This window comes from Myotis yumanensis, unplaced genomic scaffold (genome assembly GCF_028538775.1).
Source record: "Myotis yumanensis isolate MYYU_CA2020_CCGP unplaced genomic scaffold, mMyoYum1.0.hap1 SCAF_2, whole genome shotgun sequence".
Classification (NCBI taxonomy): domain Eukaryota; kingdom Metazoa; phylum Chordata; class Mammalia; order Chiroptera; family Vespertilionidae; genus Myotis; species Myotis yumanensis.
Window position 1 is genome coordinate 164,911,626 of NW_027223753.1, and position 18,672 is coordinate 164,930,297.

Consider the following 18,672-nt stretch of genomic DNA (forward strand, 5'->3'; position numbering starts at 1 on the left):
GACCCTATCATCTTAGAGCTGGAGAAGGCTGCCGGGAGAAAGGTGTTGGTCAGGAGGCATGTCCCCGGTGGTTCTGAGAACGGCTCCTCCATCCTGAACGCCCTTGCACTCATACCTGTCTAAAGCCCTCTGATCTTCGATGCCCACTCTAAATGCCAGCTCCTCCAGAAAGCAGTCTCTGGTTACATAAAAAGATATATACATGGGAGATGTTTCTAAATGATTAAACAATGAAGCCAAGAATTGAAAGACGGATTTTTACAATTAACTTTGACCCTTGCTCCTTTCCTGGCCTCAGTTTCTTTAAACTGAAAGGAATCGGTGGCTCAGCCTGTATCTTTCTTTTAGAATTTCTTCTAACCTCTTCAGATTTCTGCCAAAGCTGCCTTAAACAGCAACTCTCCTCGCCGAGACCTGCAGGAGGCGGCTCCTCCGCGTTGGCAGCTCGGCAGGGCGGGGCTGGAGAAGCCCGAGAAGAGGCGGGGGCTCCGAGGGAAGCGCGGCGCGCACTCACGTGACTTCCTTCCCAAGGAGCCTCAGCTGTCGGCCTCCCAGCAACCGGTGCGTCCGCCTAACGACGCCTGCGCATCCCGGTTGGCCCTTGGGAACGCGTGTAGGCAGAAAGCACCCACGGTCGCTCTGCTCATTGGCTGGGGCTACCGTCGCTCTGGTGCGTTGCCGGAGCGCCCGCGGGCGGCACTGCCGGAAGCCCCTCCCATTGGCCGCTGGGTTTGTGGCTGGCTGGCCGCGGCTGTCACTCCCGGGCCGTTTCCCTGAGGCCGGCGCTCTGCTGGCGGTGGGAGGAAGAGGGGCCGGACTGGGGCCTGACTCGCCGTCGCCGCCGCCGCTGCCGCTGCCGCTGTCTTCGCGGCTGCTATGACCCTCCGGCCAGGCGCCCTGCTCAGCTCCGCGCAGCGCTAGTCCCGGCCGTGCGCCCGCCGTAGCCGTCTGGGTCCCCAGCGCAGCCGCTCCCGCGGCTCCTTAGGCTCCTCCAGCGCCGCCGGCGAGGCGAGGCGGAGGCAAAGGCAGGGTGAAGATGACGGTGGATTTCGAGGAGTGTCTGAAGGATTCGCCCCGTTTCAGGTAACCTGAGCGGCCGCCCAGCGCGGGGCCGGCGTCACGCCGGAGCTGCCTCCCCGGGTGGCGGGGGCGTGAAAGCTGGCGGGCGGGACGCGCGGAGGGCCCCGCAGCCCGCGCCTTCCGACGGGGCGAGCGGCCGTTGTCGCCGCTCTCGACCCCGCGAAGGCACTGCAGCTCCGACCGACCCGTCCTGAGCTGCGAGGCTGCCCGGGAGGAGGACCTTGCCTCCTCATCCCCCTTCCTCGCCCTCTGCCCGGGGCGTAGCGATCCCGAGGCCGGGCGCACCCGCTCTGCGCCGGGGACTGGGGTGCAGCCGCGTCCGCGAAGACTCGTGCCCTTCGCTGGCGCGCGCTCTCGTCCCTTTCCTCGGAGCTCATCCTTCCCCCTTCCTTCCGCTCCTTTCTCGTTTCCACCCCCACCCCACCCCTTCTTTAAGAGAGCTTGCCGGGCAGCCTCTCGCAGTTCACTTAGTTCCTCTTTGCGCTTTTCCACTCCCCTTACCCCGTGGAGGAAGTGGGGGTGGTGGGGGTGGGGGTGGCGGGGGGGTGGGCGGGGGGGCGAACTGGGACGTCGATTTCTGTTGCGTGCGAATCCCCAGCCAGAGGGGCTGCCAGGACGGCCCTGGCGGGTGATTTGCGCCGGGGTCGGGGGTGGGGGCGCTTGGACCAACCACATTCTGTGGGCTCGGTCCGAGACCGTCTGCTTTGCTTTCCACTTAAGCTTTCTGAAGCGGGTAGCGCTGTGGAGAGGTATTGGATGGAGGGGCGAGGAGTAGGAGAAACAGTGCATTTCTGTGTTGAGGACGGAAGTAGGCTCTGAAGGTTGCAGTTACGTTCCTCTTCCCGCAGCGCCGGCCCGGGAGGGCCCGGGAGGGCCCGGGATCACAGTCGGATGCCCCCAGCGGGTCTGTCACCTGAACCGGCGAGGGGGCGCCCAGATTCCCATGGGCTGCCCTCCCTCCCTCCTGTGTGAGAGGCCGCGGTCCCGAGGGTGGCCAGACAGAGTACGCGCTCTTTCCGTTTCGGGCATCGTAGGAAACTCCTGAATTGTTTTGGAGAATGGAGTTTGCTTGATTCTAAGTCGGCAGAGGACCGACTTTTGCAGTGTATTTACAGGCTTAGGGTTGTCCTTAGGCCTTAAAACTTCCGTTAGGCAGTGACATTTCTTGAAAGCGTCCCCAGAGCATTGTGTGTGTGTGTGTGTGTGTGTGTGTGTGTGTGTGTGTGTGAGAGAGAGAGAGAGAGAGAGAGAGAGAGAGAGAGAGAGAGAGAGAAGAGGAGAGGAGAGAGAGAGAGGTCTCTAGGTCAAGCCTGCGTTGTCAATTTCTTGCATCCTCTGCCTGGGAACTAACTGTTCTCATCCTTATCACTGTTAATTAGATTTCCCGTTCTTTTTTCAGTGAAAAGCAACCTATTGTAAAACTAAGGAACTCCTACTTCTAAGAGAAAATTTAAGAACACGGTGGTTTTGACTTTTGTTTAGTTGTTAATTAAAATTTTTTTAAAAAATTGATTTGAGAGAGAGGAAGGGGAGAAGAGCTAGAGAAACAACACTTTATTTTTTCCAATTGCTTCTATAATTCATTGGTTGATTCTTGTATGTGCCCTGACGTGGGGGTGGGGATGTGGGGGAGGAGATTGAGCCCACAACCCTGGCGAATCTAACCAGTTGACTTACCCGGCCAGTGTCTTGTTATTAATTTTATTTGGAATTTAGGGCTATTGCTTGTAACAAGCTGCACCTGGTTTGATTGCTGTTGGTATTAGCTTTTGAAACTCTCACGTTCTGCGTGAATTGAAGGACTCAGGAGACACTGATGGATTGTGTAGGACAGCTTTATAGGTTAGATCTCAGGATTGTGTAGCAAATGAAGTAATTTTTAAAGCATATCTTATAAAGTTACGCTTTCAGTGAAATTTTTATTAATATGAATCAGCTATTTGTTGTGTGTGTGTTTTTTTAATGCGGTAATCACAGCCTTTTTCTCCTAGAGAAAATGGCGTTGTGCGCAGTTTATTCCACATTTTAAATTTCATTTTTAAAAGAAAGTTGAAAGAAGTGACTTGGAGAACTTCTAGCCACTGGTGTTGGTCACAAACCATATGATATCTTTTATTTTCTTTAATTTAGAGAGAGGGGGAAAGAGGGGAGAGAGAAAGAGAAAGATACATTGGTTGCCTCCCACACCCACCCTGACCTGGGATGGAAGCTGACACCTTGGACCTTCCCGTGCAGGAGATGATGCTCCCACCAACTGAGCCACATAGGCCAGAGCATATCTTTGTGTTTTTTTTTATATAAAGTAATCATTGAATATAAAATAAAGGGAAAGATACTGATTAAGTTGTATTTTAGTGAAGTTTTGAAAGATGTTTCTCTTTCTCTCTCCCTCTTTTCCTCTCTTCTTCTTTCCTTCCCTCCCTCTCTCTCTCTTTCTTTACTCTCTCTAAAATCGATAAACACACACACAGCTTCTTTAAAAACTGGCTTTTGTCTATTACCTAGAAAATTCTCCCCTATCTTATTATTATAGGACTAGAGGCCTGGTGCATGAATTCATGCACGGGTAGGGTCCCTTGGCCTGGCCAGGGATCTAGGCCTTTCTGGGGGGCCAGCCGGGTGGGGGCGGGGGGGGGGGGGCGAATGCGGGAGGTTGACTGGCTGGGAGCAGGGGCCATGGAAGGTTGGCTGTGGGAGTGCACTGACCACCAGGGGGAGCTCCTGTGTCAAGCATTTGCCTCCTGGTGGTCAGTGTGCATCATAGCGACTGGTTGACCCGTTGTTCTGGTTGTTCAGTCATAATGGTCGCTTAGGCTTTTATATATGTGCAGTATATAGATATTTTTATATCATTATAGATATTTCTATATCAATAGTAATTCTTATTGATTGATTTTTAGAGAGAGATGAAGGCAGAGAGTGAAAGAGAGAGAAACATCTATTTATTGTTCCGTTTATTCATGTATTCATTGGTTGTTTCTTAAATGTGCCCTTACTGGGGATTAAACCTGTAACCTTGGCATATTAGGATGATGCTCTAACCAACTGAACTACTTGGCCACGGCCATTTTGTAGTAATTTTAGTGTCATGTAATGCAACTGCATTTTAGTTTTGAGTGTGGGAGATAATATAATTTTCTTTCTGTTGAAAGCTACTTGTCGTAATACCTTTTACTGAGTACTCTATCCTTATTGATTTAAAATTACACACAAGCACATATACATACACACATACATACATGAGTCTTTTTCTGGGTTCTATTCTTTTCCATTAATGTATTTATCTGTTCTCTTGCAAATACCATTAATATTTTAGTTGCAATACTTTATAGTCTGTTATGATATCTGGTGGGACAAGTTTTCCCTTGTTATTGGTTTGTGCCTCCCTCCCTCCAAATTTAATGGCTGTTCTTGAATATTTTATCTTTGCAGTAGTTTCTTCAATTTCAGAAGTGAGTATGTCTTTCTATATATTTTGGTCTTACTAGTATTTTTGAAAACTTTTTGTAATGTGAAATTTCATTAATGGTCCAACTATATGCAGTTTATAAGAGTCATATTTTAGATTTAACCACAAAAGGTTGGAAGTAAAAGGATAGGAAAAGGTAAAGCATGCAACGAGTATCAAAAGAGAGCTGGAATAGCTATACTAATATCAGATAATATTGATTATAAGCCAAAAATTACTGGAGATAAAGGACATTTTATAATGATAAAAGGGTCAATCTATTAGGAAGACATAACACTTAAAACTTACTAGGGGAGCCCCAAAATACATGAAGCAAAAACTGAAAAAAATGAAGGGATAAATAGACAATTCAACAATAATAATTTATAAATACTTTCAATAATGGGTAGAACAGCTAGGCAGACGATCAACAAAATAGATAGGACTTCGTGGATATCTATAGAACACTTCACACAGTAGCAGAATTCACATTCTTCTCAAGTGCACAGAAAATATTTTCTAGCTTGGACCATATGTTACACCATTAAATAAGTTTCAATACATTTAAAAGGGATTGTACTAAATATGTTCTTTGACCATAATGAAATGAAAGTAGAATCAATAACTAAAGAAAATCTGAGAGATTTACAAATAGGTAGAAATTAAGCAACATACTTATAAATAACCAGTGGAGCAAAGAATAAATCACAAGGAAATTAGAAAACACTCTTAGACAATGAAAATAAAAACACAGCATATCAAACTTATGGGGTATGGCCAAAGAAGTTCTTAAGAGGGAAATTTATACCTGGAACCGCCTACATTAAAAAAAAGAAAAAATCTCAATCAGTGACCATTTATATTTCTATAAATTAAAAAGCACAACACTTTCATTTAACAATGCCTTTCACTGAGTCACTTAATGATCTTAATTCCCCTTCTTTTTCTTGTATCCTTGAAGAGTAGCTTAGATAATTTAGTTATGGTGTTGGTTTTCCCATGTGGAAATAAACTATTGGTTGGAAGTATCTAGGATGAATGAAGGATTTGGCATATTGTACAAAAGAAAATCATCAATGTTGTGGATACTGAAACAGTAAAAGTAGACGGACAAAACTTCAGTCAACTTTGTAGGAGATCAGTAAAGGTCTTACAAAAGAGCCATGTATAGATTTTATGTTTAGAGTATTTAAGAGGTAGAATGAGCAAAAGAAGAGGCAGAAAACAAAACAAAACCAATAAACAAAAATGAGAGCACAGGGCCTTTAAGGTTTAAATCTGAAATGATATCAAAAGACAGGGTAAGTGAACTGAGAGGTCACAGAAGAAAACTACTGTGAGGAAATATGTATGTTTACTTGAGATTACATGAAGTCAGTGCCCATTGAATAGTATCTAGAATGATCTATAGGTTAGATGAGAAACAATGTGAGTTAAATCTATAAACATTGGGGTAAATGAATATATTGAATACGAATAGGAATATATTCCTATTTCAGAGATGAAGAAGTTCTCGCAGAAGGAATTGATTTGATTATAATCTTACTAGAGGCCCAGTGCATGAATTTGTGCATGGGTGGGGACTGGCTGGCCCGGCCCCAATTGGGGCGGATCAGGGCCGGGCTCGCTGGGGGGAGGGGCCGCAGGTGATTGGCTGGCAGGCCCCACCCCAGGTTGGGGTGGGGGGTTATTGGGGTCGCGGCCAGCCAGCCCACCACCCACAGCCCCTCCCCACAGCCGGCCCTGCCCCCGAATGGGGTGGGGTGGCCAATCAGGAGTCAGCGGCTGGGGGCGGGCCTGTGGGAGGTTGGCCAGCCAGCCCCACCCCCAATTGGTGTGGGTGGGGGCGATCAGGGGTGAAGCTGGCTGGGGGGAGGGGCTGCGGGCTGATGGGGATGGTGGGGGCTGATCGGGGGTGGGCCAGCCGTGGGGAGGGGCTGTGGACAGTGGGCCGTCTGGCCCTGCCCCCAAATGGGGGGGAGGCCGATAGGGGGCCAGTGGCCTGGGGGAGGGGCCATAGGTTGTTGGCCAGCAGGCCCTGCCCCTGATCAGAGTGGGGGGCCGATCAGAGGCAGAGCTGGCAGGGGCAGGGGCCGCAGGCCAATTGGGGTTCGTGGGGGCTGGCTCGGGGGAGGGTCCGCAGGCAGTTGGCCAGCCGGCCCTGCCCCTGATCAGGGTTGGGGGGCGATCAGGAGTGGGGCCGGCCGGAGGGAGGGCCTGTGGGTCTATCGGGGTGGTGGGGGCCCATTAGGGGTGGGACCGGCCAAGGGGAGGGGCTGCAGGAGGTTGGCCACTGGCCCCACCCCTTTTGGGGTGGGGGGCGATTGGGGGCGGGGCTGGCCTGGGGGCAGGGCCGCAGGAGGTTGGCCAGCCGGCCCAACCCCCGATTGAGCCAGTTCGCTGGCCACAGTGGGCATCATAGCGACCAGTCATTCCGGTCATTATGGCGTTCCATTCGCTGGCTTCTTATATATATAGTTAGTAATTTGTACCTGAAGTAAGTCAGGATTCTTTATTGAATATGGTCATTTTATTCCTTTAATGTTTACATTTTCTGTGATGCTACAGACATACTCAAATTTATATTTTTCACTGCTTAAAAAAAATACAGTTCAGTTTGAACTGTAAAATATGATAAAACAGCTTAATCCAAGGCAGGCAATGGAGAATGGGCATGAGGATAAGTAATATCAAGGATTTTACCTTTGTTTTTGTTTGATGTTTGAAGGCTATTTTTCCAAAGCATGGATTAAGTAGGTCACCTCTTTTTTTTAAGCACAATGTTTTTTCATTGTCTTTTGTTTATCTTTTGTCTTTATCATTTGTTACAAGTTTGTTAGTATTATTGTTGCTCTTTTGAAGATAGTGTGTCTTTTTCCTTCTAGCTGTTTTTAAGATTTTTTTCCTTTGCCTTTGGTTTTAGACAGTTTCACTATGACGCGTGTAGTTGTGGTTTCTGTTGTATTTATCTTGATTGGGGCTTGCAGAGTTTCTTCAATAAAGTATGGCGTTTGTAGAGTATCTTTCATCAGCTTGTAGAATTCCTGGTTATTATCTCTTTAAATATTGCCTCTACTTCACTTTCTTTCCTCCTTCTGGGACTCAACACCACATATGTTAGAATTTTTGGCTGTGTCCTGCATTTCTTTTCTGAAATGTTACGTTTTATAGAGAATTAGAATATTTTCTATTGACCTATAGTCCTGTTTATTAAGCTCATCTCCTGCTGGGCATAAACTGCTGTTAAACCTATCTGTGGAGTTTTTCAACTGTATTTTTCACTTTTAAAATTTTTATTTGATTTTCTCTTTTATAGATCCTTTTTTTCATTTTAAAATCATTTTTATTTATTTTCATTTTTATTTTTCAATTTTAGCTGGCATACAATATTACATTAGTTTCAGGTGTACACCCTAGTGGTTAGACATTACATACTTACTGAGTGATCATCCCAAGTAAATCTCACACCCATCTGACACCATACATAGTTATTAGAATACTAGAGGCCCAGTGCATGAAATTTGTGCATGGGTAGGATCCCTATGGGCTGCCGGCTGCTGGCTGGGGCCTCCCTTTCCTCAGCTGTTGGCTAGGGCATCCCTTCACACCCGCCTTGGCCTGGCATTGCCCGCTCACCTGCTCCGCCATCCTGCTGAGGTCCCGCTCTCATCAGGGCCCATCAGGGCTGCAGTGCCTCCACTGCTGCCTGCTGCCAGCGCTGCATCACTGATGTCTGCCATGTCCTGCGCTGGTGATCAGCACACGTCTAACTCCCAGTAGGTCAAACTCCCACCCATAAGGACAATTTGCATCTTAGCCTTTTATTATATAGGATTATTGACTATAGTTTCTATGCTGTACTTTATATCTGCATGACTATTTTGATTTTAAAATATGGTTGTATTATATATTCTATGAAGATGTTATGGCCTAACACTTATTGTTTATTCCTGTTTTGGATGTGTAGTTTCTCCACTTTTCTGGGTTATAGATAATATGTTAACTAACAATCTCATGTTACTTTTTTGATGAGTGTAGAAAAATTGTATTATATTTCACTTTCTGAATTTGTCTGATTGTTTCCTCTAGATAGATACAGTTTAAACATTTTTGGAAAGAAAACTCATAGGTGATGATGTAATGTGTCATTTCTATCAGGAATCCCATGAAGTTTGTCTTCCTGTTGACAATGCAAAGTTGGATCACTGTTGCTATAGGTGGGAAACCTGGGGAGGGAGAGGCTTGAAGTGGGATCAAAGATCAAAGGCCTTAAGGTGGGTAGGAGCTTGATCTTCAAGGAACAAAAAGAAGGCCAATGTGGGCTGAAGCAGAGGGAGCAAGAGAAAGAATGGTAGGAGATAAGTTCAGATGGAAAAGTAGGGACCAGATCATGTTAGGCTTTATAAGTCATCCATAGTAAGAAGTTATGATTAGAAAGTTTTTAGCAGTGGTGAGAAATGATAAGGCTTATATTTTAAAGGTATTTGGAAAATGAGTTTTGGAGGGATGAGAATGGATGTAGGGGAGAGAGTGGAGGGGAGGGAGGAATGAGAGAGAGAGAGAGAAAAAAACATTGATTGCCTCCCACAAATGCCCTGACTGGGGCAGGGATGAACCTGCAACAGGGTATGTGCCCTTGACCAGGAATCAAACCTGAGACCTTTGGTCTGCGGGCCGATGCTCTAACCACTGAGCAGCCATTTAGGGTGTGACTCTTCATCTTGATGGTAGAATGGCAAGGTTATGTTGCAGAAGACCATGTGTGGCCTCCTTTGGGAAATATAATCTGTAATACATGGTGTCCAAAAATGCCTTGGAATCATGATGAAGAAAGTTACAAGATGCAACAAGATTGAATATTTAAAACTAAAGCGAGTTACTTTTCTCTGTCAAAGTGACAATTTTAAGAGTTCTTATTGTTAGGAAAGCTTTAGGGAAAGGTCCCCATACTGTTGTAAAGAGTGTGGTTTAGTATAGCTTTTTCAAAGGGCAAAATAATAAAATATCTTAGGGTTTAAAAATTCATCTACTTTGTTTCAGCATTTTTGCATCTAGGAATTTCTCCTAAGGAATAATAGGAAAAGTGTGCAAAGTTGTATGAGCAAAGATATGTATCAGGTTGCTTATTTATTTAGAGGAAAAATTGTGCAAGTATAATGTTGACTAAGTACAATATTGTTTAGCTATTAAATATAATGATAGCTGACACTTAGAAAATGCTTAATATATACTAGGATCATTCTAAGTACTTATAATTTATAGTTTGTACAGTCAGGGTGGTCCCCTCTCTTATGAAGCCCTGTACTGGGTTTAATGAAATTCTTAATTTTAAAACAGGAGGCCCCATTTTTTTTGCACTGGTAACCACAAATTTAGTTGTCATCTCTTTTTATAAATTTTTATTTTTCAATTATAGTTTACATTCAACACTGTTTTGTATTAGTTTCAGGTGTACAGTATAGTGATCTCCCTGATACCATACATAATTATTACAATATTATTTATTATATTCCCTATACTGTATTTTACATTCCTGTGACTTAATTTGTGTTTCATTTCTATGTGGACTAAGTTTTTACATTTTTAAAAGTTGAGAAAAAACAAAGTATAATTTCATGACACAAAAATTATGCAAAGTTTATATTTTAGTACCTATAAATAAAGTTTTTTTGGAACACAGTCTCGCTTATTTACATATTTTCAATGGCTGCTTTTTTGCTACAACAGCAGAATTGAGTAGTTGGAACAGGGACTGTATTGCCTTCGAGCTTAATATTCCCTATCTGGTTCTTTATGGAAAGTTTGCTAACTCTGGATATAAACCACTGCTCTATTCTGCCTTTATAAAAGAATGAGGATATAGTTACACGCCATATAATTGACATTTTGGTTAATGACAGACCTCATATACAGTGGTGGTCCTAATATCATAGTGTATTACTCACCTGTTTGTGGTGATGCTGGTTTCAGCACTTTTGCATCTAGGAATTTCTAAGGAATAATAGGAAAAGTGTGCAAAGTTGTATGAGCAAAAATATGTATCAAATTGCTTATTTATTACTTTGCATTGTGCAAGTACAATGTTGGCTAACTACAGTATTGTACTGTTATCTAAAAGTCAGTTATGTACAGTATATAATACTTAATAATGGTAATAAATGACTTACTGGTTTGTGTATTTATATACTATTTATTGTTGTCTTAGAGTGTATTCTTTCTACTTATGAAAACAGAGTTTGCTGTAAACTGCATGCCATGTTACACTGGCAGCCGCCTCATACATCTCGTATTTATTGCGCCTCATGGTTGTGTCTCTCTTGTGCTTGACTTAATCATATGGTGTTTTGTACGGTAACATGCTATACAGTTTTATAGCCTAGGAGCAATAGTTTATCCAGTGGTTGGCAAGCTGCAGCTCGCGAGCCACATGCAGCTCTTTGGCCCCTTGAGTGTGGCTCTTCCACAAAATACCGACTTCTGCGCATGGACCACGAAGTTTCAATCGCACTGTACATGCGCGCCTGCACGTGGTATTTTGTGCAGGCCAAAGAGCCGCATGTGGCTTGCGAGCCGCAGTTTGCCGACCACTGGCCTAGGTGTGTAGTAGGCTATTCCATCAAGGGTAAGTGCACTTTATGATGTCCATATGATGAAATCGCCTTACGAGACATTTCTCAGAATGTATTCCCATTGTTAAGCAGCATATGATTCTAAGGATCCCGGATAATGTTCATGATATAAGAAAAGTGGGATATAGAGTTATAATTTAGAATGTATAATATGACACTGCATATGTCAAAAGGGTTATGTGTTAAAATGTCTGGAAAGACTAATATATTTTATCTGGAAAATGGGAGTATCCTTTTTGGCCTTTAGTTTTAAAGTTTTATTTACAACAATCAGTGTTATTAGTAAAAACCAAAAAGACAAAACAATCAAAAACACAAAACACAGGGTAATCAAAATGGGTGAAAAAAAAAACACAACAATTAAAAAACCCCAAACATAATAGTGGGAAAGAAGGCCATGCATTCCTCTCCTTTCCCCTCTGCCTCTCACAACTTACAGAAAAGTTGAAAGGATCATACAATGAACACTTACTATCTTTCATCTAAGATTCACCAGTTGTTTATATTTTGACACATTTGTTTGCTCTGTTTTACGCACACAAACACATCCCTGTAAATGCACACAGCAAGAATTTTTTTTTTCTGAATCATTTGAAAGTTTGGCATGCATCTGTTAAAAATAAGGAATTCTCTTTTATAACCACACTTATAACACAGTAATTACATGTTCAAAATTTTCCAGATTTACAAATAATGTCTGTAAATAAAGATGTTTTCCTCCACCTGTGTAGGTAAAATCACTATTCTTCCCCACTATGCCTCTTTTCTTTACTAGTCACACAGAACACTTCACTTCTGACACTTCTGGTCACCAAATGTGTGCCCCCCCCCCCCCCCCCACACACACACACACAACAAACAAGTCTCCTACACTAGCTGTAATTTAACTAAATTCTGACACTATCTAGTCAAGGATAGCTTCAGATCTCACAGGTTAAGGGCTCAATATGATAAGGCTGCCATTCCCCATCTCCATTTCAGATGCCAGTTAAAATTCAGATTATCACCTGTAACTCTGATCAGCTATATAGATCGGAGGTTCCCATGACCACCCCACTCAGGTCTGAGTATAATTTGCTAGAGGGGTTCACAGAACCCAGGGAAACCACATATGTTTACCAGTTTATTAAAGGATGTGGTAAAATATGTACATGAACAGCCAGATGAAAAGATACATAGGACTCAGTCTGGGAGAGTCCCAAAGTGCAGGAGCTTCTGTCCATGAGGAGTTGGGGTGCCTCATATTCCAGGTGTGGATGGATGTGTTCACTCACCTACCTGGATGCTCTCTGAACCCTATACAATTGGGATTTTATGGAGACTTCCTCACTTAGGCAGGATCAGTTATTAACTCTATTTCCAGCCCCTCTCCCTTCTCTGTAGACGGTGGGGTTGGGGGGTGCTGAAAACAAGAAGGCTCTAATCATGGCTTGGTGTTTCGGGTGACCAGCCTCCATCTAGGAGCCCACCCAGAGTGGCCTCATTAGAACAAAAGATGCTCCTAGTGCTCTTATCACTTCGAAATTTAGAAGGGTTTCAGGAGGCCTGTGTCAGAGATGGGGCCAAAGACAAATATTAGAACAAGAGATGCTCATAGCATTCTTGTCACTTAGGAAATTACAAGGGTTTTAGGAGCTCTGTGCCAGGAACTGGGGGCAGAAACCAATATATATTTTTCTAGTATTTCATAATGTCTCTTATAAGGAGTTTTCTTTTTTTCTTTCAGCCTCCAATCAGAGTTTCTGCATTGCTTTTTCATTACCTTTAGCTAACTGACTGTACATTCTTTTAATCCATCGTCTCTCATTGAGGTTACTTAACCATGAAGAAAATATTGGGTGATTATGGAGCTAGGAGAGGTCTTGATCTTATCTGAGAACTTCAAATTGGGTAAAATTTTGTATGTCATGTTAAGAATTTTGGTGGATTATAATAGAAACATAGTGCGAAGCTCTTAGAGATGTGACATGTTCTAATTTGTGTAGTATTAATTTTTGAGGCAAAATATTTTAGTGTATCGCAATTTGGTACAAAATGACATTGAACAAAACTGAAAAATACATTTTTGAGACAGTCTGGGGAAATCAAACATGAAATAAATATGAGATTATTAAGGAATTATTATGTGTGATAATGGCTAAGAGGTTCTGTTAAATTCTTTATCTGTTAAAGATCAATAAGCCCTAGCCAGTTTGGCTCAGTGGATAGAGCATCAGCCCATGAACTGAAGGGTGGGTCCCAGGTAATGGCTAAGAGGTTCTGTTAAATTCTTTATCTGTTAAAGATCAATAAGCCCTAGCCAGTTTGGCTCAGTGGATAGAGCATCAGCCCATGAACTGAAGGGTGGGTCCCAGGTTTGATTCTGGTCATGGGCACCATACCTCAGGTCCAAGCTTGATCCCCTGCTCTGATCGGGGCTCGTATGGGAGGCAACCAATCGATGTGTGTCTCTCACATTGCTGTTTCTGTTTTCCTTTCCCTTCCACTCCCTTTAAAAGAATACAACACCTGAATTTGCTTTAAAGTACATCAGAAAAAAAAAATAGGGATAGGACTATATGAAACAAGAATAATTTTGATAATTATTGAAACTAGGTGATGGGTATTTTTATGTGTTTGATTCATTGCATAAGAGGTTAAAAAGACATAACCACTGACACCTCATTTTTTGAAATGGAAAATGAACTAGAAGGGTAACTTGTATGTGAAAGTTATCTGATATTCAAAATTTCTGTTACTTTCCAGAGGAGTTCTTTCTTATATAGTGTGAAGATATATATCTCAGGCTTATTTCTAGACATTTTAATAGAAAAAGAATTGTTGCCTGGCTGGCTTGGCTCAGTGGTTGAGCGTCAACCTGTGAACCAGGAGGTCATGGTTTGATTACTGGTCAGAGCACATGCCTAGGTTGCGGGCCCTATCCCCAGTGTGGGGCTTGCAGAAGGCACCCTATCAGTGATTCTCTCTCATCATTGGTGTTTCTGTCTCTCTCTTCCTCTACCTTCCTCTCTGAAATCAATAAAAATGTATTTTAAAAAATAGAAAAAGAATTCTTAGCAAAAATAATTTATCTCTTAAAAAGAATCTAACATTTTAAGATATTAAGAAGTAATCTTGCTTTTACAGTATTTATTTTAAAACTACAATCTTTTAAGTATGGCAGAAAGCTAGCTTTTACAATGGAAAAATTCTGTGCCAATTACACAACTGTTTAATTCAAACTGCCACTTACAACTGTAGAACGCTGTTGTGGAGATATGTTGCTTATCAATCAGCTATTGTGTAAGTTGTGTGTAATCTTTCCTATGACTATAGCACTAATGCATTACTAATACTGCTTTACTATGAGTCCAAGATATGTAACAATGGCATTTCTTTTTATTTGAATCCAGCATCTGTAGTCTGGCCACAGGTGCTGGTAGCAGTCATTGAAGTAAAAATATAACAATACTGTATTATGAAAATAGAGTTTGATTCTAAGAAAGAAAGTCAACAGGTGACTTAGTGTCAGGGCCTTTGTTCTCTATATTAAGAATTTTTTAGTTTAATTTTTATTTTAATGCTTAATAATTATTTGAGAAGCCATTTATATAGTCAATAAGCAGTTTTTAACCAGAGTTGCACATCAGAATTACTTAGAGTGGTTTATACAAAATACCTTTGTTTGGACTCTATTCCAGAACTGTTGACTCAGAACTTTTGGGGAGAACAGGACTCACAGATCTAGATACTTTGAAAAGGCTTTTAGGAGATTTGGTTTTGAACCTTTATTCAAGGACTAGGGCTGTAAGAGTGTCAGAATTCTTCTTTATAATATGTAAACAGATAATAATAAAGTCCTTTCCTGGATGTGGAGAAAAGGAAACACTCGTGGGAATGCAGACTGGTATAGCCACTATGGAAAACAGTATGATGTTTCCTCAAAAAATTAAAAATGGAACTGCCATTTGACCTAGTGATTCCAATTCTAGGAATATATCCTAAGAACCTTAGAACATCAATCAGAAAGAATATATGCACCCTGAAGCATTATTTACAACTAGTGGCCCGATGCACGAAGATTCGTGCAAGAATGGGCCTTCCTTCCCCTGGCTGCCGGCACCGCCTTCACTCTGGCCCGAGCTGCCTTTCCACCTTGGCTCCAGCCTGGAGCTGCCTTTCCGCCTTCCCACGCTGCCCAGAGGCCTGGAGCGGCTGGGGCGGTGTGGAACACCTGCATCGTTGCCATGGCGACGCAAGTGGCCCGCCCCCGGCCACTTGGTGCCTGTGTATGCAAATTAACCCATCATCTTTGTTAGGTTAATAAATTAACCCATCATTTTGGTTAATTTGATGTTAATTTATTAACCTAACAAAGATGATGGGTTACTTTGCATAATCACTCCTGACTGGCTGGTGGGCATCACAAAGGTATGGTTAATTTGCATCTTTCTTTTTATTAGTGTAGATAACTAGATCTGGAAATAGCCCAAGTACCCATCCGTAGATGAGTGGTTAAAAAAGCTGTGGTACATTTACACAATGGAATACTATGCATCTGTAAAAAAGCAGGAACTCATACTCTTTGAGATGGTATGGAGGGACCTGGAGATTATTATGCTAAGTGAAATAAGCCAGTCAGAGAAAGGCAAATATCATATGATCTCACTTATATGTGAAATCTGATGAACAAAATAAACTGATGAATAAAATAGGTCCAGAGACATGGATGCATGGAACAGACTGACAGATCTCAGGGTGGGGGGGTGGGAGGGGGGATGCAGGTTGGGGGTTGGTCAGAAAATATTAAAAAGAACTTAGATATATGTGCATGCATGCATAGCATATGGGCACAGACAATAGTTCGGTGAAGGCCTGGGGTGAGGCAGGGGCTAAGAGGCGAAGGGGGGGGAAATGGAGTACATCTGTAATACCGCCAACAACAAAAGTCCTCTCCCTGTCTTTTTAACCTAATAGGTAGTACATAGTTTCCTCCTGGCTGTCGCTAACTCCATCCCTCATTCTGTTTCTCTGGAACAAATAAATCATTTAGCATTGTAGCGGATAGATAGCCATTAAAGTGTGTTTAGCAGGTGAATGATGTGATAATATTTGTATTTCCCACTTATTAGTACCAAAATTATTGTGTCACACCTCAGACTGATCTCAGTAACTACCCACTGCAGACAACTTCATTATAGCACTTTGCTAGAAACCTGTTCTCTGCCCAACCCAGAGCTACCTATTATCATTGTTTTGTATTCATAATTTTTCTAAGATAGTAATTTCATTATTTTTACTTTTATACACAAAAATTCTCAGTGTCGCCCTGACCAGTTTTGCTCAGTGGCTAGAGTGTTGGCCTGTGGACTGAAGAGTACCAGGTTCGATTCCGGTCAAGGGCATGTACCTTGGTTTCGGGCACATCCCCAGTAGGGAGTGTGCAGGAGGGAGCTGGTCGATGTTTCTCTCTCATCATGTTTTTAACTCTCTGTCCCTCTCCCTTCCTCTCTGTAAAAAATCAATAAAATATATTTTTAAAAAAATTCTCAGTGTCTCCACATTGCTTTTGAGATAAACTTTACTAAGGTCTTCTAATATACTCTCTCTCCTGTGTCTTCTACATTCTAATTTTTCTTTCATGTCACCTAAACAGTACCATAGGTCTGCAATGCTTTTCTCTTCTGCCTTTTAATAAATTATGAAACTTTATTTTTTCTTGTACAAGTTTTAAAAACAATTACATTGATTGGAAAAACAGTATAATACGAACATGGGACAGATTAATAAGAGAAAATAACCAAATTTAATATGTGCATATGCATGGGAAACCCACATAGCAGAAGGTTCAGAGACAGGAAGAGAAAATGAGGTGTATGTGACATTCTGAGCTAAGGATAAGGTAAGGCACTTTGGGGCTTCAGAGGGTCATTGCAAGACAATAATAAGAAAAGATGTTCCACCCAGCTGGCATTGCTCAGTGGTTGAGCATTGACCTATGAACCAGGAGGTCACGGTTTGATTCCTGGTAAGGGTACATGCCCAGGTTGTGGGCTCAATCCCCAGTAGAGGGCATGCAGGAGGCAGCTGATCAATGATTCTTTCTCGTCATTGATGTTTCTATCTCTCCCTCTCCCTTCCCCTCTAAAATCAATTAAAAAACTACACTAATAAAAGAGAAAGATGCAAATTGACCGTACCTTCTCAAAGCCCACCAGCCAGTCAGGAGTGAGCATGCAAATTAACCCAACAAAGATGGCGGGTTAATTTGCATACACGGGCGCCATGGCGACGATGCAGGCATCCCTCATGCCCCAGCCGCTCCGGGCCTCTGGGCAGCGTGGGAAGGCGGAAAGGCAGCTCCGGGCCAGAACAAAGGCGGTGCCGGCAGCCAGGGGAAGGAAGGCCCATTCTTGCATGAATCTTCATGCATCGGGCCTCTAGTATATATATAAAAAGAATAAATGTTCCATAATTAGAAGTTTGCCCTGACTTATAGATGGGTCATAAAAAGTTATTTCTACTGATAACTCTTCTTATGGGCAAGGCACCTAATTGATATTCTTTATAAAAAAATCTTTTTATTGATTTTGGAATGAGAGAGAGAGAAAGAGATACAGATGGGGGGGAAAGAGAGAGAGAGAGAGAGAGAGAGAAGAGAGAAAAGAGAGAGAGAGAGAGATATCAGCTGCCTCCTGTGCATCCCCCTTTGGGGATGGAGCCCACAACTGACCAGGAATCAAACCAGTGACCTCTCTGGTTTGGGACCATGCTTAACCAAGCCACATGGGCCAGAGCCCTAATTAATATTCTTTAAGGAGAGGTAAAAGTTTCTTTTGAGCCTGCAGGGTCTTGATTGACTTCAGCTCAAAATAATTTACATGCCAAAGTATCACACCTTGGGGAAGTGTGTTCTGAACCTCTACAAAATCTAGGTTTGGTATCTTGGACTTTTAGCAACAGTGATGTTATTATGAGCCCATGGCTTTCTCTTTAACAGAGTTCACCAATTTGATATGAACTGTTTTTGTTTTTTTAAAAATCATTATTTACCATGTATTTTTACTGTGTAGTTTTGATTTTTTTTTAACACTACTTAGGAGAAAAATTTAAAAATTCCTGTGCTTATTGTTTTGTTGTTGTTGTTCTTTTATTTTTAATTTCATTACATGGTGGGTAGTGTGATTAGTTGTATATCTGCTTGATGAAACACAAATTTTCTTTGTGAATTAATAAATCAGTTTTTTAAAGTGGTCCATGATTGTTTAAATAGGAGATATATACTCTTGTTTGCTGGGTATAAATCTTAGCTGATAGCTATACTTATGTCGGTATGGCTATTGGATCAAACTGTATTAATGACTTTATTTCTATTTAGTTCCTCTCCATCAGAGGTTACAAACTGGCTAACAGGTCTTATTTGGCCCATAGACATACTCTGCTTGCCATGCATTGTGTTGGCCTGAATAATGTTAAAAATTAACATTGATTAAAAAGTTGCCAACATTTAAGAATTTGGAGATTTTATGTGGATTT

General features: G+C 42.4%; 1 protein-coding gene across 4 annotated transcripts in view; it reads left to right on the forward strand.

Annotated features, from left to right (window-relative positions):
- Positions 1-757: 757 nt before the first annotated feature.
- ACAP2 (ArfGAP with coiled-coil, ankyrin repeat and PH domains 2) overlaps positions 758-18,672 on the forward strand; it is a 142,941-nt gene continuing 125,026 nt past the window's right edge. For 2 of the 4 annotated variants that reach the window (XM_070406524.1, XM_070406525.1), the window contains exon 1: positions 758-1,083. In XM_070406524.1, the coding sequence (XP_070262625.1) occupies positions 1,037-1,083 (47 nt within the window). In that variant the 5' untranslated portion in view covers positions 758-1,036. The remainder of the gene's footprint in view (positions 1,084-18,672) is intronic. The other 2 variants (XM_070406526.1, XM_070406527.1) reach the window with 1 other exon arrangement.